At 37.2% G+C, this 23,514-nt stretch overlaps 1 protein-coding gene across 3 annotated transcripts in view; it reads left to right on the forward strand.

Moving 5' to 3' along the window:
* Window positions 1–23,514, forward strand: part of LOC141365295 (CAP-Gly domain-containing linker protein 4-like) — a 110,412-nt gene that overhangs the window by 44,911 nt on the left and 41,987 nt on the right. For all 3 annotated transcript variants that reach the window (XM_073869489.1, XM_073869490.1, XM_073869491.1), the window contains 3 exons: window positions 14,594–14,839; window positions 15,846–15,981; window positions 16,715–16,846. In XM_073869489.1, the coding sequence (XP_073725590.1) occupies window positions 14,594–14,839; window positions 15,846–15,981; window positions 16,715–16,846 (514 nt within the window). The remainder of the gene's footprint in view (window positions 1–14,593; window positions 14,840–15,845; window positions 15,982–16,714; window positions 16,847–23,514) is intronic.

Here is a 23,514-nt window from a genome sequence, read left to right on the forward strand (position 1 = left end):
AAAATGATAGGCTGTTCAGCTAAAATGATTTCCAATGCCTTAAAATGGAGAGCAAAACCAGAGAGACGTGGAAGAAAATGGAAGACAACCATCAAAATGGCTAGAAGAATAACCAGAATGGCAAAGGCTCAGCCAATGATCACCTCCAGGATGATCAAAGACAGTCTGGAGTTACCTGTAAGTACTGTGACAGTTAGAAGACGTCTGTGTGAAGCTAATCTATTTTCAAGAATCCCCCACAAAATCCCTCTGTTAAAAAAAAGGCATGTGCAGAAGAGGTTACAATTTGCCAAAAAACACATCAACTGGCCTAAAGAGAAATGGAGGAACATTTTGTGGACTGATGAGAGTAAAATTGTTCTTTTTGGGTCCAAGGGCCACAGGCAGTTTGTGAGACGACCCCCAAACTCTGAATTCAAGCCACAGTACACAGTGAAGACAGTGAAGCATGGAGGTGCAAGCATCATGATTGGGACTCAAGACTCTGAAAACTCAACATTCTTTTTATATTAAAAACAGCACTCAAGACAATATGAATCTTCAATTATACATTTTCAAAATAGTAATCAATTTGATTGCTATTTAATATGACATCAATAGCAAAACGATGTATGAGAAGATAATATATTTTTATTAAAGTTGGCAGCAGGTCATGTCACTTTCTTGCCTGATTAATAACCATAATATGTACAAAACTACATATAACGTTACTAAAAAGATTAGTTAACTGTTCAGTTATGTCAAATAAAATGATTTATATATATATATATATATATATAAATATATAAACTTACCTTCTGTAATGAATTTATATAAGTATTAGCAGTCGTTTCTCTTTGGAAGTCATCCATGTCAGGTCTTCTTTAATAAACTGACATAAAAACAGCACCTCTTCTGAATGATTTTAAGCACTCAGTCTGTACTTTCACCAAACTAGCATCTATAATGACAGAAAAACAAATGTTCGCCATACACGTTTTACACTTTAGTGTGTATTTGCTATTTGCATCTGTCTGACATCTAGCGCCACGAAAAGCTTACAACACACAATGCATCCAATCTGTGCATATTCTGAGGTAAAATGAATTGTTGGTTTGGCGATATTTTCCCTGTTTGCATACATCTAAAAAAAAAAAAAAAAACACATGACGATGCGGTTGCAGTTTTCTCCGTGTTTTTCAGTAATTTGAATAATTAACCGATATCCGTGCACTCACGTGCATGTAAACGACCTCGTTAACTCACGGTATCTAGCCTATATGATTACCTCATAACGAGCATCATATGGTGAATAAACGAGCTTTCATTTAACTTAATTTCATACCTTCAATTTGTAGTGCATGTCGCGTTTTATCATGGTTCAATTCTTACATTCATTCATATTTCCTGTTAATATTATCCTTCTTGGTTAAAACTTTTAGCTAGCAGTTTAACTTTATACCAAACTAACAAGGGAACAACGTAACACAAGGCAGCTCTGATTAAACTGAACCAAATAACGAACAAAGGGGAAATAAAATAGGAAAAATATTTTATTTAGGTTTTTTGGCAAATGGCTGCGTAGAGTCAGACAGAGAAATAACAGTTTAATTTAGCTAAACCAAGTGAATATTATGAGATTTACCTGCTCTCTTCAGTCCTCCTTTGAAAGAAAATGGCGGTAAAATCCCTGACAGGAAATGTTTAGTGGAGGCGTGGCTTGATTTACACCGCTCAGTGTGAAATCTGGTAACACCCTTGTTTTACACTGACACTGTCGTGGATATAACACTGGCCTAGCAATGGCAGTGTTATTTTATTACCAGATAGTGTTAAAACAGCATCAACACTGTGTATTTAACACCATCCCTGAAAATTTAACACTGGTGATTTTGCTGTGTACTGAATAAGGATAGTTCGCCCAAAACTGAAAATAATGTCATTAATGACTTACCATTATGTCGTTCTAAACTCGGAAGACCTCCGTTCATCTTCGGAACACAGTTTAAGATGTTTTAACATTAGATTTAGTCCGAGAGCTTTCTGTCTCCTCCATTGAAAATCTATGTACGGTTTCCATGTCCAGAAAGGTAATAAAAACATTATCAGAGTAGTCCATGTGACATCAGTGGGTCAGTAAAATTGTGTTGATGCATCGAAAATACAGTTTGGTCCAAAAATAGCAAGAATTATGACTTTATTCAGCATTGTCTTCTCTTCCGGCTCGAGCGTGAAGTCACATGACTGTAGTGACGTGGCTGCTCTGTCCCTTAGACATGTTTGCTGAGTTTTATTTATTTTTTTCAAACTTATAGCGTGCGTCTCCCCAGACTGTAAATGAAGCTCGGGCGCACAAAACAAAAGAAATATAAAAGAAGCTGGGGCGGAACAAATAACAGTCAACCGCATATACGTCAGCCGCGTCACTGACTTTATGGGGCGCCGCAGTCGGATGACGTCAAAGTACCGCGAGAGCTCTTTAAGAAATCTTACGGAGTAGTTTAATTTCGACTCGCTCTCGCGGTACTCTGACGTCAACCGACTGCGGTGCCCCATAAAGTCAGTGATGCGGCTGACTGTTATTTGTCCAAACACACAGAAGTTACACAGAGATCGTTGTATTCTTTATATAATTGGCTACATGTTTTGTCTATCAATATTTTCCATGAAGTCATTGGCTGATGGAGGAACGAGCGAGCGATTGGTAACATTTCTTAAGGACTTCACGTTTTCGACGGTGCTGTTTTTGGATTATCTATTTTAAATACAAACTTTGAAGGCGGGTTCATGTGTTTAATACCGGAGTGTAATCTGATATACCCTTACATGTTACGATGTAAATAGTCCTCAGATTGTATATTATATTGTATTACCAGAAGTTCATGCGAAATAGACTATATATCTATATTTCACGGATTATACGCATTTGTGGACAAAAATCATTGGATGATTCACACATCTGAAACGTACTGGATTCGACTTGTGATCCCCGCAAAGGTAACGTTAAAAGTCCTGTTTATTTTTGCATTTTGTCATTCGGACTTCTGTAATAAAATACTACATATGATGGTAGAACCTCTGTATCTCAAAACGGCTTTACAGGGGGTATGGCTTAGCTAAATGAGATGTAAATGAGCCCTGTTGTCTCTCCAGCCAGGGAAAAGGGAAAGTGTTAACTTTTTTCTTTCTCAAATTTCTCAGCATTCTCTTTCTTGAATGTGTTACATTCAAATGGCCACAACTTCTCCAAATCTTATCAGATTTCCATGTGTTACACATCGTTGGAAAGCTTAGAATCTGCACTTTCAGAATCTATGAATAACTCAAAATGCCCCAGATCCGACTTGTGTCCCTACTTTCCGTGACTGGTCACATATTTTAAAATCGAGTATTTATATAAAATCTAAATGATCCAAATACTTAAAAGTAAATATTGCCAGGAATCGTTTTTTTGAGTGTGATAGGTTGATTAGATAATTGCATTAATGAAAAATTGAACAGGTGTTCCTTATAATCCTTTAGGTGACTGTGTATATATTTAAATTAGGTATGGCTCAGATGTACAGCTTGACCAGATGTGTGTGGTGGTTGCAAAATGTGCAACATCTCTTATTCCACCATTTTCATTCCACTGAATAAAGTTTGGGAATTGCAGTTCGTAAAAAACTTGCGTTCTGGGACAACATAGCAGGGATCAGTTACAGTAAGTAGCCTTTTAAATCCAGACTTCTCCACCACGCTAAGGGAGAGCATTTCCTTTGCATTGTAGTATGCTATTGTAGTATGTAGTATAGGGTTATGTCATTGTATTGCTTGGATGATTTACAGAGGTGGGTAAAGTACCCAAAATCTCTACTCAAGTAAAGTACAAATACTTATACAAACATTTACTCAAGTAAAATAACAATAATTAGTTACTTGAGTAAGAGAAAAAGGATTAGATGAAAAAGTAGTTAGTTACTTCCGATCTGATAGAGAAGAAGTCTAAAAACACTATTTTCAGTCTACTTGAAGTGCTTCACAAATCTCTCATTGAAAGGCATTGTTTTGGTTAAAACCTAGGTTAAAGCAGCCTATCTCAGTCCTGCAATGGGCACATTAACATCACATAACGTGTCATTTGAAAAAAACTGATGTTTTTCTGACAGTTAACTGTGTCTTTATTTTCACGTTCACAAAACAAACGGTTTGTTATCATGTTTTTATATACATAGGAGCTTGATAAAAATGCTCATTTTAGAATTTCATATGGAACTTATCTGTTTTTGCAAATCAACTCTACATTTACCAGAATATATAATAAATGTCCCTTTAAAAACATACTATATTATTTTATTTTTATGAGTGTATACATCTTTTGAAGAAGAACTGTGTGGTCTCAGTTGATCGCCATGCAGTCTATACACAGTTTTCGATATTAGATCACATAGGTACCTTGTACAAACGGGTCCTGTTTGTTGTGTAATCACTCTAGAGAGCCACTTCGGATCTTCTCCCACTGTGCTTCGCAGGAAAACAGAATCATCCACAGCAAAGGATCTCTCTCTTGCACCATAGTCATGTGGATTTTTCTGCAAATACTGTTTACTATGAACAGTTTCATGAATGTTTGATTTCAGGAAGTCCAACCTAGTTTGCATGTGTCCTTTTAATAATAAGTCAGATGGTGACTGGCCTGTGGTAGAAGTTGTAAAAGGGAGTATCATCAATGCACATTTGCTCATTAGTCAATTTCTTCATACCCATCTGAAACGTCTAGACATATCTTTCTGCCAGTCCATTGGTTACCAATCAAAATACCTGTCAGGATCCCATCACTATCTACATCATCAGTTACTCCTCCCAATCGCTCACTCACTCCTGAGTTCTAATCCCTATCACCTGTGTTTCATCACCATGTCCTTTTATAACCCTCTCATCCGCATTCACTCATCGTCTGGTCTGATCACTTATGGACACTCACACTCACCCATACTACTCATCTGGAACTTACCTGTTGTTGCCTTCTATAACCCTCCTACAATCCTCCGATCTCCATCTGCAAAGAGACTATATTATTATTCAGCTAAGTGCTCTCCAGAACCTCATATATCTATTATACTCAACTGTTATCATTCTACTTTAGTGTGTGTTTCAATAAAGTGCTGTTATACACTAGTCAACATTTGAAATGGATCAAAACCTTTTCTAAAAGTTTTCTTAAAACCAATATCCAATACCCGTTCTTGTTTTAGGACAAATTTGATGAATGTTTTTGATCCACTTCAAATGTTGACTACTATACTTACCTTCAGTCTACTTCCTGGTTCTATTTGTTCAGGTAACCCATATGCAGAAAACAGTCTCTTCAATCTGGTAATTGTAGCTTAAGACAGTCTGTGGTATACGAAAAACTTCTAACTACTTAGAATTGGGCAGATTTTCCATTATACGTTGAAAAATGAAAGGGGCTGAACTGATGCCAAAAGCAAGACGATTATACACACTTATTACACGGCTCTCTGGAATGCTTGATTCTGATTGGTCAGTTGAGACATTTGCAGGTTCGTTCTTTTCAAATAATAACCGCTCCAAATTAATAACGCATAGCCGGACTACTTGCACGAGTAAAATCGCTCCGCGCCAATAAAGATCAATAAAGATTACTGTCTGTTTGGCGCCATCTTGTGACAAACACTCGACAACCACGACAAGACACAGACAGCTTACTGAGACTGAACTTGACAAAATAGAGCATGACAGCTACGAAGCCAACACACACAAAAATACAGAATGGGCATTAAAACTTCTCAAAGACTGGCTAAAAGAGAAAAAATGGAGACAGACAAGTATGAAGCAGAGGATCTTAATAAGGTATTACGAGCATTTTATGCATCTGTGCAAAGTTTCGCGGAAGGATAAAAATGTTAATTTAAAACAAATATGCCAATAAAATGTTTAAAATTCATATTCATGTCCAGTTTTTTTTTCTTATGTGGCAAGTAGCCGTGTGATAAGCGGGATAATGTAGAGGCAGCCGGTAGTTATTGGGAAATAAGCCCCTTCAGTGTGATACAAGACCCTCCGCTTCGCGTCGGGTCCTGATCACACTGTCGGGGCTTATTTCCCAATAACTACCGACTGCCTCTACATTATCCCTTACATAATACCTTGTGGGTGTTGATCGTTGTAGTCTTATAATAATTATCCAGTAAGACCTGTTGATATGCCCGTACAAAGTAAATCTGGGAAAACAACTCAAAGTGGCTAAAACTTCCTCAAGTGGCAAGGGATACACTTCAGTATTGGCAGCTTGATTAACCGGGACTTGTAGTCTCTGCATAAGCAACTCTTGGAATCTGTTTTATAATAGGACCAAATGGAGCAGCCCACTCACTGTATTTTACTGGAGATATAACATTGGCTTTTTCCAGTCTATAAGTTTTTCTCTCAACATGTTCTTTTATACCAAAGGGATGAAGACGACTTTTAAAAAAACCTTAAAGGTTTCACTTGAGATGAAACATCTGGTTTCACTAAAATAGTATCTTTAATGTCCTTAAGAGTGCCAAGCTTATTCTTAAAGACTTCACTATACTAGTCCAGCACGTCTTTGATAGAACAGGCTGCTTAGTTTTACTTGCATATCAAATTATTTTCCAATTCAACTTAACCTTCTGGAGCCACCACACAGGTTTGGACCATTCCCTTTAAGTACAATTAGTGGTAACTTGTTCACTTGATACTCATATTGTACAGTAGTTGTGACCTAATATTGGAATGCATTCACCGGTGTAGGTCTTTAACTGTAATCTAGCTCCCTCCAGTGGCAAATGGGCAAAGGACTGTTTATACACTTGTTGTGAAATAATGTTTACAGCAGCTCCTGTCTCAATTTCCATTAACAAATCTGCTGATTCACAGTAAAATTCACTCGGAACGGCTGTTTCTCAGTATCACTAATTTAACATGGAGAACATTTCCAGCTTTTTCTGTTAATATGTGACTTCACTTTAACTTTATGATATAAACTATATAACTTATGATGATTACACACTAACTAGCTGAAGTGTCTATGTGGGCAGGTCATAGTTTTCGTTTCTCCCGGGCAAAGGCTGTAGGTTATTATGCAGTGTGTTTGTCTTACGTGGATAAAGACAGCCAAGAGATTCAATCCATTTAGTGATTCAGAGTCGACTGCCTACTTTAGAAACCAATAACTTTATTAATTGTGCACTTTTTGGTTCAACTTTGCACATTGTTTACATTGATGGACAGCTACATGACACACAGCAATACAGGTCATTTTCGATTTTGGATCTGTGTCGCTCTTTAAGGGCATAATTTCATCAGCAGCAAATCCTCGAGGCCTGTCACACAGAAGATGCTCACAGTACACTTTAACTGATTACTTAACAGACTGGTTCAGAGCATGCATATTAGTATCATATCATGCTTGTATGTTCAAAGCATATTTACAGTTATGTATTAGTTGTATGTTAATCTGTACATGCATGTAAATTACAAGAGTAGTAATGCATATTAGTCTTGGATCACTGTATGATCAGTGATGGTGATAAACAGTTGTTCTTACATTAGCTGAGAGGGATATTAGCTAAGCACAGGTTTGAAGGTGTTGGAAACTTTTTTAGCGAAGACCAGGGGCCTCATTTATAAAACTGTGCGTAGGATCCTTACTTAAAGTCTACGTACGCACAAAAGCTAAAAATGGCATACACCAAAAAATATCAAGACTTATAAAACAAAAGTGTTTTGTTTTAACAAAAACTGCAAGTGTGCGTACATGAATCATCCTAATATCCCACCCTGCAAGCCCTTTCTCCCATCAAGTTAGTTTTCTTATAAATCACAACCTTTGCGTGGGAACTGGCGTAAGCATGTTTCCAGCCCCGTTTTGTGCGTACGCACGCTTTATAAATGAGGCCCCAGGAGACTTGGATATTGCAGAAAGCGTTCTTGGAATCAGAGCATAGAGCTCGGGGCGCTGCAGTAACCAAGTCTGACTTTGGGTATACATGCATTACATTTAAAGCCATTCGAAGGGGGCAGTCCTTTCAGATGGAAACAATGCCTTTAGATTACAATATAAACATGAAAGAGAGGTTACAGTCAGGCAAGAAAGGACAGCTGTAAACGCATTCCTGATCATCCCCATTTGATCAGTTAACCATTACAGCAGGAAGGGGTCTGTGTAAACGCATCCAAGATCATCCTCCCTTGAGTAGATAACAAATGGTCAAAATGCCCTATGAAAACAAAGGCATGCATTCCAGCTAATAGCTTCCATTACCTTGCTGTTTCTTTCATATTTAGGTGAACAGATACATTTGATAATAATTAATAAAACAAAAACAATGACTTCAAATTATATTTAAACAAAGGGCAGAGCTTGTTAAGGTGTTAACACCTATAGTCAGCATATCACCATTCAATCTGTGCCATCCAGTGAAGTTAGTTATATGTTTGCGCAAACACAATTTGCAGCCACCAAGGAATATCTGTTTTCTGTATCAAATTCTAAACAAAATGTTTCAGATTTCTTACTGTTTGCATAGCCATTTAATAATGTGTTGCATTCTACATAGGAGAATAATAGAAGTATTATAGATGTGACATTTCCAGTCAAACATTTTCATTTGATTTCCGAGAGAATGCATTTATTACCAATATATTAAACCATGTGTTTATATTTTTCTAAAGCCCTGATAATGGTCCAGACATCAGAAAAATATCATAGTCTATATTTACTATTTTAGATGTTATGGATGTGATAAAATACACTCACTGTAAAACCTAACAGTTAACTTAACTCAAACCATTTAAGTAAACCGGTTGCATTAGACCAGTAATTCTCAAAGTGTGGTCCGCAAACCACTAGTGGTCCGCCAAACCCCCCCCCCCACCTCAGTTTTAAACTAAGGGCTCTTTGGAATGACATTAAGTGCAAAAAATCCAACTTTAAAATGTTCATTCAACAAAGAACACTAAGTAACTTGAACAAAGATTTATTTGTTGAAGGGCGTCAATTGATTATTTTGTGTTCACTGAATGAAAAGAGCATAATCATTCAGCTAACAAATATTATTTTGTTGACTGGACTTAGATGTATAAGTTTTTGTCCAATTCGTTCACCCAACTTGCCAAACTGAGTAATCTGAACAAGCAATAAAAAAAACAATGGTCGGAATGGTTCCCAGCATGCATTGCAACATGTCCACTTCTTTGGTTAATATTTACTAAAAAAGATGACTGTTTTAATGTTTGCTGAATTTATTTATGTTGTTAATGTTAGTTATATGTTGTACTTTTAAAGAATTATGTTTGTTCATTGTTACCATGATTGAGAAGTGTGTGTTCAGTGTAGAGGGCAGCACAATGAGTTAGCGCGCATCATTATGTCAATGTCAATTTATTTATAAAGCACAATTAAACACAACTGTCGTTGACCAATGTGCTGTACAGAACAAAACATAAAGACCAATAAAGGACGACATAAAAACATAGTATCACAGTTAAGAACAGATAAAAACATTTACAAGAAATTGAAGTCATAAAACATACACAGAAATCACATAAAACTTTACTAAGACAATGAGGTCACGAATCATGTAGCGTACGCCAACTCAAATAAATAGGTTTTTAACTTAGATTTAAAAATAGGAAGTGTAGGGGCAGTTCTGATCACAGTGGGCAGGCTGTTCCAGAGTCTACACAGTAATTCTGGTAAATTACCATGAATTTACCAGAATTAATTTACCAGAAATTTTATCAAAAATGTGCTGTTCACACACGCAGTGACATTCCGTTTTTTTACCAGTAAGACATCATTCACACATCAGAATCAAAATACCGGTAAATTCGTTCAGAAAGCGGAAGTTACCTGTGGCGCGCGGCGAGCTCAGTGTTATATTTGTAAACAATCCACGTTGTTCATATCCACGGCCCGTATTTTGTTGTTTTCACGTCCGTGGTAAACTCTGACAGTCGCGAAGTTGCTTGTGACCAAACAACATTGCATGAGGCGACGTCAAACCGAAAATGCGTTTTAAACAACATGTAATGTTTGCACATAGGCTTCACAGAGGGTGTGCTAAGGACGTCGGCAATTCCGCAAGTAGGTGGTAAGCTGTTTTAAACAACTTTGGTGAAGAAATGTGGACGTAAAGTTCAGGTGTGCTCGACTTTCAAGCAGCGTGTGTGTGGAAACGTCCGTAAAACAGTGCAGGGGTAAATGTGTCATCTGTATTAAAACATTATGATTGGCCCGAAGCTGTCGGCGCGGTCTGACGTCGTCCGTTCTAAATGCCGGTAATCCTATATTTTTCGTTCACACATAGCGCTTACCGGTAAATTACTGGTAATCTTACAACCTGTCTTACTGGTAAATTTGGAACTGTGATTTACCGGAAAGGTTCTGTTAGCACATGATCTGTTAACTGCAATTTACCAGTAAATTACCAGTAAAGACTGTATGTGTGAAAGGGACTATTGTTGCCTCACAGCAAAAAGGTCTCTGGTTTAAGTCAGACAAAGACTTTGTTTATGAGACCTTTCTGTGTACACTCCCACAGTCCAAAACATGTAGATTAGTTAAATTTGGATATACTAAATTACTCTTTACCCAACTTAGCCACTAGTTGAGTAAACATAGAAATTTGCTTATTACCTAATCAGTTTAAGCTGGTTTGGTGTAAGTTGACATTATTCAGTAAATTGAGTTAGGTGAACTACATCATCCAAGAGTTGAGTAAACTTAAAAAAGCTGTGCAGGAAGTTGCCTTGAAAATTTAAGTTAAGTCAACTTTTTATTTTTTACAGTGTATTGACTAGTAAAAAATTGCTATAAATTATAAACTTAAGTTGAATTAGCTGAATTAGTTGTTTTTATAATTTATAGCCACTAGTCCAGAAAGTAACTTTAAATTGATTCAACTTAAAATTTTAAGTGCAACAAAGAATTTTTACACACTGTAAAACCTAAAAGTCAAGTAAACTCAAACCATTTAAGTAAACCGGTTGAATTAGTTTTAAAACACATACATTTGAGCACTGTGAACTTAAACAAATTGAGTCATATGCAGTTATGCACTCACACCCAAGTTCACACTACTTAAATATAAGTGCATAACTGCACATGATTCAAGTTCACAGCACTCAAATTTATGTGTTTCGAAACTTAAATGGTCTAATGGTGTGTTTAAAACTTTTTCAGCCCAAGGACCACTTTATCTTCTAGGATAAGCTAAATTTAAGTTTAACATGCAACTGTTTCAAGTCAAAAAATATTTTTTAAACACAAATGCAATGCTATGTTCAGAAATTATTTTATTTCTTTTGAACAAGTAAATGTGAAATGAGTTACAGCTTAATATGAACAATAAACTGCATATGAAAAGACACTGCAATTAAACAAAGTATAACAGCCTAGGTCCCATAAAGTTAAAATTAATTCAAGTTGATTAAACTTACATTAGTGCAGCAAGGAGTTTTTTACATCAAGGTTTTAGAAGAATACATGTTTAATACTGATGACTGCAAAGCCACTGGTATGTTTCAATGACATGCTGGACCTCTGATAGGATTTCATATGCATTTGTTTTACAAGTCATTATGCACAGTTGATCAAACTTTGAAGGAGGTTATAGTAGTCAACCTCCTTGACTAATTCTATTCATAAAATACCCCAAAAGTCTCAATTAACAAGAAAAGGTACAACATACTGTATCAGCAACATGTCTTATAAATTAGCCATATAAATTTGCTATACTGGTCAGCAGGCAGTAAAACAATCACCATAGTTAGGTTGTAATTGATATAATTTGTATAATCAAAATACATTATACGCAAAAGTTTGGGCACCCCTGACAATATTGCATTTATGAATATTTGGGTGTTTGGATCAGCAATTTCATTTTGATCTATCAAATAACTGAAAACACATTTCAGTAGTGAAATTATTGGATTAACAGAAAATGTTCAATATGCATCCATTAATTAAACCAGTGCATACATTTGGGCACACTTGTCTTTTTTTATTTGAATACCATTAACTACTTAGCACTTATTAATTGAAACACACAATTGGTTTGGTGAGCAACAGAAAAATCACATTATTATTTAGTAGAGTCTCCTTTAGCAGAAATAACAGCCTCTAGACGCTTCCTATAGCCTGTAAGAGTGTCAGGATTCTGGATGAATATATTTTGGATCATTCCTCCTTTCAGTTAGGTTTGATGGTTGCCGAGCATGGACAGCCCGCTTCAAATCTTCCCACAGATGTTCAATGATATCCAGGTATCATAATGTGCTTGTTCTTTTGCATAAATACCCGAGTAGATTTTTAGCAGTGTTGTGGATCATTGTCTTTTTGAAATATCCAGCCCCGGTGTAACTTCAACTTTGTGCTGATTCCTCAACATTATTCTCAAGAATTTGCTGATATTGAGTGGAATCCATGCGACCCTCAACTTGGACCAGATTCCCAACACTGGCCACACAGCCCCACAGCATGATAGAATGGGTAGCAAGTGTTTTTCTTGGAACGCTGTTCTTTTGCTGCCATGCATAACGCCCCTTGTTTTGACCAAAAACAAAATCTAATTTAGTTTCATGAGTCCACACCACCTTATTCCAACATTAAGCTGGCCAGTCCAAATGTGCGTTTGCATACCTCAAGCGACTCCGTTTGTGGCGTGTGTGCAGAAAAGGTTTTTTATTGTGCTGAATTGTTGAACAATGCACAGTGACACCATCTGCAGCAAGTTGATGTTGTAGGTCTTTGGAGGTGGTCTGTGGGCTGTTTTTGACCATTCTGACATCCTTCCCCTTTCCAATATTTTACGTGTCCTGCCACTTCTGACCTTAACAAGAACTGTGCCTGTGGTTTTCATTTCCTCACTATGTTCCTTACAGTGGACACTGGCAGCTTATATCACTGCGATAACTTTTAGCCTTCCCCTAAACTATAATGTTGAACAATCTTTGTTTTCTGGTCATTTGAGAGTTGTTTTGAGGCCTTCATGTTGCCACTCTTCAGAGGAGAGTCAAAGTTGCAATTGCAATTGGATGCACCTGTCTATGTGTGCTCCAATGAGTCAGTGCTAAGTAGTTACTGGTATTCAAATAAAAAAATGAAAAGTGTGCCAAAATTTATGCACATGTCTAATTTCGTTTTGATGCATATTGCACATTTTCTGTTAAAGCAGTAAACCTCCTTTCACTCCTGAAATATTACTATGTCGTTTAGTTATTTGATAGATCCTAATGAAATTGCTGATACAAACACCAAAATATTTATAAATGAAAATCATGGAAATTGTCTGGGGTGCCCAAACTTTACAATATACAATAACAAACTATACAATAAGTTATATTTAGTCGGTGTTAGCATACTGTAATGAAATGAGTGACATGGCTATACATACTTTAATCCTATACACGTTTCTAGCTTTTTTCTTCAGTTTTTCCGATGTGGGCACCTGATGTTCTCTTTTATCTGTACAATGTCTAATGATCCTGTACGGGTGTGCATTCTTGAGGTTCTGAGAGAGATGTGTTAAGTTGTGTTAGAGTTGACGCGTGACTGCGTGCCGATGTAGATATAATGAGCAGATGGTGACAAAAACGATTGACGCGTTGTTCAAATAAGCAGTAAAAACCTGGTCGCGCCTCAGATCGACACTCACAAAGTATCACATTAAATGATACTTTAAAGGTATTTTTCCAAAACCAACAAACATATGCCCAAAACCAAATTCAGCTTAATACTGAATTTACACGGTACTGCAAACTGTTTGGAAGGAAACCTACATTTTTCCTACAGTATGGGAAGAGAAGGACTTTGGTAATATTAAACTTGAGGCAGACGGTGAGATTGTGTCGTCTGTTTTCAGAATAACTAGTTACAGTTATGCTAATGTTGATTCTGTACATATGTTTTGTATATTATGAAGTGTTTGAGAATCAATAAAAATTGTTAATATGCATGTAATAAATATTTAGTTCAATACTTTTTTCTTTGTAATCTTTTTAATATTGTTAGTTAGGGTATTGTTTTCATTGTTATTATGCATTACTTTGTGTACATTTATGTTTACAAATAAGGTTTAATTTTTTAACCCAAACTGACATACTTAACTCTTTCCCCGCCATTGACGAGTTATCTCGTCAATCTCTAATACCGCTATTATTCACCAGGTTGCGCTCTTCCGCAACTTATAAAAACCTTCACAAAAATGGAATTATCTCAGCTTTTTGCTCAAAATTTGGTGTTTTTGATGAAACCTACCCATATTTGAGAGGTGATAAAAACAGAACACCTGAAGGTAGGATGAAACAGATTTTTTTTTTTGAAAGCAGAGGGTCTGTTCTTTTATTTCATATATTGAATGTTTATATATTTAAAAAGGAGCATTTTCTGGAAGGCATTAAACTTTTGTGAAAATCATGAAAAATGCTGGCGGTGAAAGAGTTAATCAACCTTAATTAAACCTAATATTTTAATTGCTTTTTTGCATTGTATAGTACAATTTATCCAAACAGTAAATGGACTGTACAATTAGACTGAAACTCCTAACTTTTTTCAGAAGTTTGCTATTTATCTTCTTTTGTTTAGAATGAGAAGGGTCAGTGTCCAGCTGATGTTGTTCCTGAGCCTCTAGACATGCCTCTAGATATAGCTGACGCTGCACAGCAGGCCAAAGAGCTGCGTGCATTGCTGCAGGAAGTCCTCCCCTGGCCATCAGCTCCCCTTCCTCTGCTGTGTGTTCGACCTCCTGGCCTCCTCTCGGAAAAGGCCCGTGACCAGCTCTCAAGCATGGGCCTTCACCTTGGAGACAAAATAGTCATTGCTGGTCAAAAGGTACATCATTTATATGTCCATGTACCACTACAATAATGCACTGAATAGTGCAGTTTCTTTAAAAAAATTATAATAATAAAAACTGTGATTATAGCTCTTTTCATACAGTATAAAACAGACTTTGGTCTATAACCTTATAGAAATTAGTTTTTAAACATAACAGGTGTGTGCTTAATACATAGCTTTTAGTGAAGAGAAATTAAATGTCCCTGAAGCTGGAATGCAATAAAATGTGTCCTACTCTGGTAAGTGTCTGTTATTCACTACAGCTATAAGGTAGGCACATTGTGATATCATCAGTAATTGGCTAAGGGCGGTAGGGCTTTCAAATCCATTTAGAGTGGGTATGAAAAATAGAGGGTTGGAAAACTCAAGAGTTTAGAGGGCTTGCTCATCTGCATTGTCCTTGCAAAAATAAATAATTTAAGTTGTGCCTGGCTCTCACACTCTGACATACCCACACACAAAATTAACCATTAATGAAATCCTCCACCACATTGGGACTAAATCGAGCAGAGTGCCTAGTGTCTGGAGATTGGCTAATCAAAAACCCATTATCTTTAGGGATACTTGGCACAACTGTCTCTCTTTGATATTCATTTTACGTTTAACATTATTTTTATTCAAGCTCATTTGCCTGTTTATAAATGTCGGTAGGACTACATAAAAATCAAGGTTGGCTCTTTGCTGACTGAACGCAATGGACCTGACTGGGCCTACAGTTAATGTGTACATCGTAAGCGGATTTGTTTGTAGTTTTTTATGAAAAAAAATCACTTTTCATTGCTCTTTCGAGAACAGAGCAAGATTAAGAGAGTGTAAAACCAGGTCTATTGAATGTGTATTATCGGCTCTTAAGCCCACGCAGCCAGTAAAAAAATTTCACACTGTCCCTACAGAGCCCCCATTTGCTAAAGTGTTTTCTGCGTAATGCTTTTGTGGTCCCATTGAATTCATTGAATTTAAGTAACCTTAGTTTTCTGTGGTTCTCTGGTTCATTGGTTAGGTTGGCATTCTGCGATTCTGTGGCAGTACTGAATTCGCTGGTGGTCTTTGGGCTGGAGTGGAGCTTCATCAGCCAGTTGGCAAAAATGATGGATCTGTAGCAGGTGTTCAGTATTTTACTTGCCCCTATAAACATGGTATGTGGATGGACATAGTATCTCTCTCATTAGTTTACATGAATTAGCATGATGGTTAACCACATAACGTCCTGTGTTTACAGTCCACCTAAAGGACAAAAGTAGTTGTATGATTTGTTGTGTGGATTAACTCATTCTAACTCAACTCAATTGCTTTTATGCATAGATGCAGAACATTTCATGTACATGATTTTATTCCACAAATTTACTATCTAGTTTACTAACTACTAACTGTGAAGTTTACTCCCCAGCTAATATTTTATTTGTGACATGGTTTCTGTTTTGTGTTGAATCTTCACAGTGTCTCATAGGTCTAAAATTATTTGTTCTGATTGGCTGTTATATTATTATTGTAAACATAATATTTTTGTAGTTTATCAAACTGTGATGCAATTGGCAGTAGACTGCTCTATTGGTTTGTTTATATTAAGTTTATTATATTTATTTTAATTTATTTGGCAGATGATTAAAGTATAGTCTAGCTATATTTTTTTATAAATTTTATTTTAAACACCATTTTGTTTGTAAAGAATTATTTCTATTGTGATGTTTTTGTAGATCTATAGGTATTGGTAGACCAATGCATATGTCATGGGTTAGATCCCAGGGAACAAACATACTGATAAATATATACAATGTGGCATTGGATAAAAGCATTTGCAAATTCTTAAATGTCAATAAAAATCATGCTCATCTGTTTTAATCAAAAATACTACTGTCTGCCCATTTTCAGGAATCTTTGCACCGCTTTCTAAAATTAGCAAGCTCTCTGAGCGCCGGAAGGACAGTACCCGCAAGCTTGGCACTTCTGTCCCCCACCCAAGACGCATTGACTTTGCACGAGTCACATCAAAGGTCAACTCAGGTACGCCTCTAATTCATCTAATTCCTTATTGATTCTCCTTACAGTTCACCAACTCAATACCACATAGATCCCTCCTGCCCAAAAGCATCCCAGAGGACTAGATTGATAAATAAACTTACAAGTGTGAACAGTGATAAGGGTGATAGTGGTTGGCGTTAAAGCTTTATTCATTCCCCATAAAGGGTGTAAAGACAGTAAAAAGCAATGTCATCAAATTGGAATGGAGAGCTATTGTCACTTCTGTGCTATTACAGTGCCCACCCAAGCAGAAGGTAACCGGTCAACGGTCATATGCAAGGGCCCGGTGAAGCAATATCATAATGTATTACAATTTATTGTTTTGTGTAGTCCTTAAAATAAGTTGCTGGGACACAAAGAAAGTCTGTTGTCTATAACATCTCAGTGGGAACAAACATGCACATGCAGGTCTGTGCTCTTTCATGTAACGGTCACATACGTTCATACTGTAATTAAGTCAAAATGTCCATTTATAATGTATATAAATGTGTATAAAAAGATTATGTGTAAAGTGCAAAGTTTAGAAAAAAGTGGTTTAGGATGTATGAATCCATTACTGTAAGCTTTTAAAGTGACAGCTGTATAATAAAAAAAACAATCTGCTACTTAATGTTATATTTATTTAATAATAAATTAAATTTGTTTCTTTGTTCTTATATTATCACTTACTGTTTACTTGATTATTTAATTACTTGAGAACTTTTTACTATTCATTTAATATTAGGCAAGCTTTTAAGTTATCCTTGGTCACTTCTGATTAAAAGCAATACTTTCTTCCGCCGATTCTCCTTTGGAATAGAATAAAATTGTAGTTCGGGCTTCCTCTGACAACTGTTGTTACAGCCAACATCACCAGATATCCCGGGCAAATTGTAAGCTTGTTGTTATCGTCTTGGGAGTGTTTTATTGATCTTTATATGGTAGTTGTGGCTGCTGTGACCATAGACTAAAGCAGAGCACGCAGCGGTGACTGGACACAAAAATGGCGTTGACGACACACAGTGACATCACGTGGTCCGGATGAATACTAATGTGGCATGTATGTACACAATAGCATACAGCTGAGCAGTGTTCTGGATTAGTGGGAGTGGCTTGCAGAGCTGTGCATTTTGGGAGTTGTAGTTTTCCATACAAATGCGCCCTAAATAAAGATTAATGTTTCTACCAGTGAAATGTCCCTTTAAGTCTACAGGGAGTGACAGTGTGCCCACACATGTGCTTCCACAAGTGCACTAATGTTGATGAACAGCTGTTCTTCGCCTGACCTCTGTTACAAAAGAGACTTCCTCTGCCCTTTGTGTGGGCTGCTGTTCTGGCTAATGGTTGGTGATCGTTACACTGAATGTGCAAGATTGTTCATGTCTTTTTCTAAACTCTCAGAGAAAACAATTCCACTGTGTTTTTCTCTAGGGCTCAGGTATTGTCCACTCAGACAGCTAAATGCAGACATATGGATCTCAATAGCTTTGTGCAGGTTAGCAGTTTTATGAAGAAGCCTCAGGGCTTTGTAATTCAGCAGTGCTTCTTTGTTGTTATTTCCTTTTGTTCTACCATATTTTTCTAATCCTTTTTACTTGTAACTTGTAAGCGTCCTTGCAAAATGAATCGAAATGCACACCATCTAATTTACTGGAGCCAAAAGAAAGTATAAATGTTGATATTGGTCGAATTGAGGTTTTCATAAAAATAAGTGCATTAAGCCCTCTTCTAGCGATGTCAATGCTCTAAATAGTTACTTAAAATTTGAAATTATCTTTATTTGTACATATTCTGAGAGGTGTACCGTCCTTAATGCTTAATCTAATACAAAGATGCGTGTTCATCCAAATGGTTAATGGTTGTTTGAGGAGTGTTGCTTTTTTAAATGCATGTTACAAATGACTCAAACTCATAGTGATTTTAGATTGATAAGGACCTCCTAATCAAAGACCCGTAGTACACACACAAGCTGTGCATAAAGCACATAATCGGGGCATTGCGATTCGGATTCGATTTCAAACAAATATTTTTTATGGGGAAACGTGATGCATCGGCACAGCCCTAGCAAAACCGCACATCCAAATAAGGGCTTTACAGAAACCAAGCTCCGTAGGGCACTTGTGCCTCATTGTAGTGACTTTTAAATATGATTGTAGGCAGGCTGGATGTACACACTAACCATTTCCAGGCAACAAATTGCCTCTTTAATAACTCTTTAAGAATGTTACTGTCTTCTCGGCCACTGCAAAATAAATGACGGATCTCTGTTGCCCTTTAATCAATGTGACTTGAGTTGTTTCTTTTTCCTTTCCATTCCCAAGGTGATTTGAATAGTGGAGTGGACCGTGGTGGATTTTAGTGTTCCCTGTTGATTGATTGTCCAATGAAGCCAAGCTTAATGAGCAGTTTTTACATCGCTCTGTGCAGACTGGCAGTAATTTGTCATGAAAAAGAATGAGACAGTAGAAGGGGTCTGTTTGTTACTGCTGTAACCCTTAGTAGTGTACCTTAAATTTATTATGTGCTGGTATAACACTTTCCTTTGAAATAACCAGTAAATAGGCAAGACCTACAAGTTCAAGCTTTTTAGCTTCAAGTGATTCATTTTTGGACTAGCAATTTGACAACAGACCACCAACATTTCCATGCCAAAGTTCAAACATATACAGTACAATTTGCAAAAATTTTAAATTCTTCTTAGAGATGCAGACTGGTCCATTTATTTTCTGAAAATTCTTTTGTTGATTTCAGTATAATGCAGAATCCCAAGCATCTCTTTAGCTGGCACATAAATCTTTGATCACACATACCGTGACACTAAAAATATGTGTACCTTTTGGAATTTCATAGTATTCAAAATACATTTGTCAAAATGTTATCTGGAGTCTTGTTAAGATAATACGTTTGAAGGTTTGACTGATAAAACCCCTCAAACCTTTGGTGTTTGCTCTTCACAAGAAGAACACCTAAAAGAGCTTTCAGAGGAGCTACGATCAAGAATTGTTGCTTTACATGAAGTTGGAAAGGGTTACAAAGTTATTTCAAAGACTTTAGAAATTCACCAGTCTACATTAGGCAAACAATCTACAAATGGAGACGCTTTGGGACTGTTGCTACTCTACCAAGAATTGGGCGCCCAGTCAAAATGACACCAAGAGCACAACGAAGACTCATCAATGAGGTAAAGAAACAACCCCAAATGACAGCCAAAGATTTTGAAGGCACCATTCGAATTTGGTAACATCTCTGTTCAAGAGTCTACCATACATAAGTCTTTGAACAGGCATCTTTTCTATGGCAGAACACCATGGAGGAAGCTGCTGCTCTCCCAAAAAACATTGCTGTGAGCCTGAAGTTTGCAAAAGAGCACCTTGGAAAACGCCAGTGCTACTGGGGAAATATTTTATGGACTGATGAAACAAAAGTTTAATTGTTTGGGGAAAATACTTTGACTCAAAAAGGACACAGCTTACCAACAGGTAGCATCAATCCCAACAGTGAAGTATGGTGGCTTTGTGTCACAAGTGATGCAAGGCAAGACGAGGTTAGTGGATCCAAATGCAGTTTTTGAGTTTTAATAATAAATCCAAAGAGTACAGAACATAGGCAAGATACATCGAACATAAAACAATGACTCACCAACAGGCAATGAACAGGCAGGGTGTTTAATCTTTTATGAAACTGCTGGAATTCCACAAGAGGGTGATTTAAATCGTTAGACTTTACTCCACAAACATGACACCCAAATATAGAATTATAAGTCTTGAATAAGAAGTGAGAGTCGAACGAATGTTTGGTAGCAAACTAATTGTTTACAGTTTTTATGTCGTAATTCGGTCAGAAACATTAAGATTGTTAGGCGAACAAATCATTAAAAGGCTTGGATATTCCATTTTCTTGGCTTTTGGGGATTTATGATAAATTTGTTTTGGACAATTTCACCAATTGCAATTTCAGCAATCTTGGACAGGACAGAGAGTCTAGGGAATTTAGGAGCAGCCATCTTGGACAGCACAGAGAGACTAGAGAAATCAGGAATGGCCATCTTTGATAGGACAGAGACTAGGGAACTTTGGGAGTTGTACACAACCATTTTGGCAAGGGCAGAGAGTCTATGGAGCTTGAGAGTGGCTATGTTGGCTGACCTACAGGACACAGGAAACTCAAATGTGACCATCTCGACTTTGATAGGAAACTCTGGAAACATGGATACACGCCTTATGGTCAGGACAGGAAATTCAGGGAATTGGACGTAGCCAACTTGGTTAAGACAGGAAGCTTATAAACCTCGGCTTCAGTCTTTTCAGCTGTCTCGGCTGTGGGCTCTGGCATGGCTGCAACCATTTCAGGTGATTCAAGTGACTCATCATGGGCTTGAGAGACTTCTTTTGGAACAGAAGAGCAGAAAGCAGACCAAACACACCACACAGCCATGCAAACACAGGAAGCATAGAAGACAAAGGACATACCTCAGACACATGGAGACCACTGGACTAGGAACACTTAATGCTTACACTAACACCAGTGGCGTATCCACCAGACTGGAAACCAGCCATCTGGTCCTGAAGTTCACCAGAAACAATGTAGAGGCGGCCATCTTGTGAACAGGCTCGGGTGCAGCGACCATCTTGTGAACAGGCATGGGTGCGTTGGCCATCTTGTGAACAGGCTCGGGTGCGCCGGCCATCTTGGGAACTGACTCTGGTGTGGCGGCCATCTTAGGAACTGTCTTGGATGCGATGGCCACCTTGGGAACTGACTCAGATTGAGATCTTGGGAACTGCCAACAACAAAGCATGATTCAAGAATTGTTTAACTCTCTGGGGTCGCGTGCGGCATCCCTCTTTATTTTTCAATCACTCCTCAAAGAGATTTAAATTACTCTGCTGATTTTAGACATACAGATATAATTTATACATCATTTAAAACGTTAAAGTGTCTGGGTTTTTTCTGTCCACTCCCAATAAAATCAGAATGTTGTGCTTTTTGTAAAATTAATAAAATAAACATGATGCGCGTTCTGTTCTCTCTCCCTCAGTGAAGTCCTTCTAGAAACGCAAAAGAAAAATGAACTGCAACTTAACGAATACTTGTCATACAAACAAAAGATTAATGTCTACATAATGCTTATAATGTCCTATTTTAAATGATGTAAGTAAAATAAATCGAAAACAAATATTCTCATTCGGTGTAAACTGTATGAGAAGAAGAAGAGGTTCCGTCTTTCTCCTGTTTACTGATTATCTGAAATGAGCTGAGATCACTACGCCCCGCTCCATGGAACTGAATGAGCAGAGACATCATTATGCATAGCTTTTGCCTCTGTAGTCAATGAACAAACCCATTCCATTCTCTACATTCCTTGATATGCTGAGTTGTTTCATCCGAGTGCACCAAACATGCCATCTAAATCCTTATTTACTTGCATATGTGTGTCACTAAAAGTTCCCCAGACGCGAGTGTTTTCTTTGTGCTTCCGTCAAACAGTACACACGAAGGGCACACACATACACAAACACACAGGTCAGGAAATTTGACAAGCTTTTTAGTAATCTTTTAAAAGACGTGATTCCAAACAGCACATCTCAATCGTTATTTACTCGATGCATATATATCTGCGCACAGCAAGTTTATTAAACACAGGATCACACGCATGTCCACGCATTCCTTTGTGCTGCTTTCACTATCAACATGTGACGCCGCAATGGCGGCTGTGTTAACAAACATTGATAAGTTGACCACACTCGCTCATCCCTTGTTGTGTTTCTACTGTAATGATAAAAAACACAAATAAGTGTCCAGACAACGAAGGTCAGTTCATCTTTTGTGCTTTTTACTGTGCAATAGTAAAACTTTCGCTGGCCAACCAAACACTAACCCTGGGTTCATTTTTACGTTGACCAAAGAGTACCTTTACCAGAGTGCAATAACAACTCAATCCACTACATCCCTTACTAAATTTACCATGGTCATAACAGAGATGCGTGGATTGATCCAAAATGAGCGGGTGCCTGTGTTCACCCATGGTTATTCGCGGTTACCAGTCATCCAAAAATATTTTTTATGATATTTGGGTTGCGGTCAGTCTGTTCGTTTGAAATAAAGATGTCAATTAACCAGTGCTTAATTTGTAAAACACTAGGTGCCGGAATGCAAAAGGCATATTAAAGCAGAGGGGATAGGTCTTGGAATGCACAAAAAAATGGTGCTGAAAACGGTCAAAGATTAGTGTAGTACAGGGAGTATGTTATGTTTACATTTATGTGTTTACCTTTATGCATTACTTTTGCACCTTTCGTTTAGATTACTCAACCGTTTTTGACCCTCATAAACGGAGTCGTTCGTAAACGCTGCAGATGTTTTAGTTTGAGAACTTCGGGGTTGTGCTGCAGTGTTAATTAACGTAGACAGAGTTTAAACAAACAGCTGGTTTTAACATGACAACGCATCAATTTCAAAGTTAAAATGATTTATTCTAGTAAATGGAGGTTTGCAATGGAGGTTTTGCCCAATAAACATCTACCAACAAACTACTAAAATTAGAAATTAATTTAAAGAAATGTGTTTTTTTTTATTAATTCTGCTCAAAATAGTGATGGTCAACCCGGATCTTTTTAAGGATACGGGTTAATCTGAGTCACTCACTAATATGATCCGGGTTGCGCGAGTCA

This window comes from Misgurnus anguillicaudatus, chromosome 7 (assembly GCF_027580225.2).
Source record: "Misgurnus anguillicaudatus chromosome 7, ASM2758022v2, whole genome shotgun sequence".
Lineage (NCBI taxonomy): Eukaryota > Metazoa > Chordata > Actinopteri > Cypriniformes > Cobitidae > Misgurnus > Misgurnus anguillicaudatus.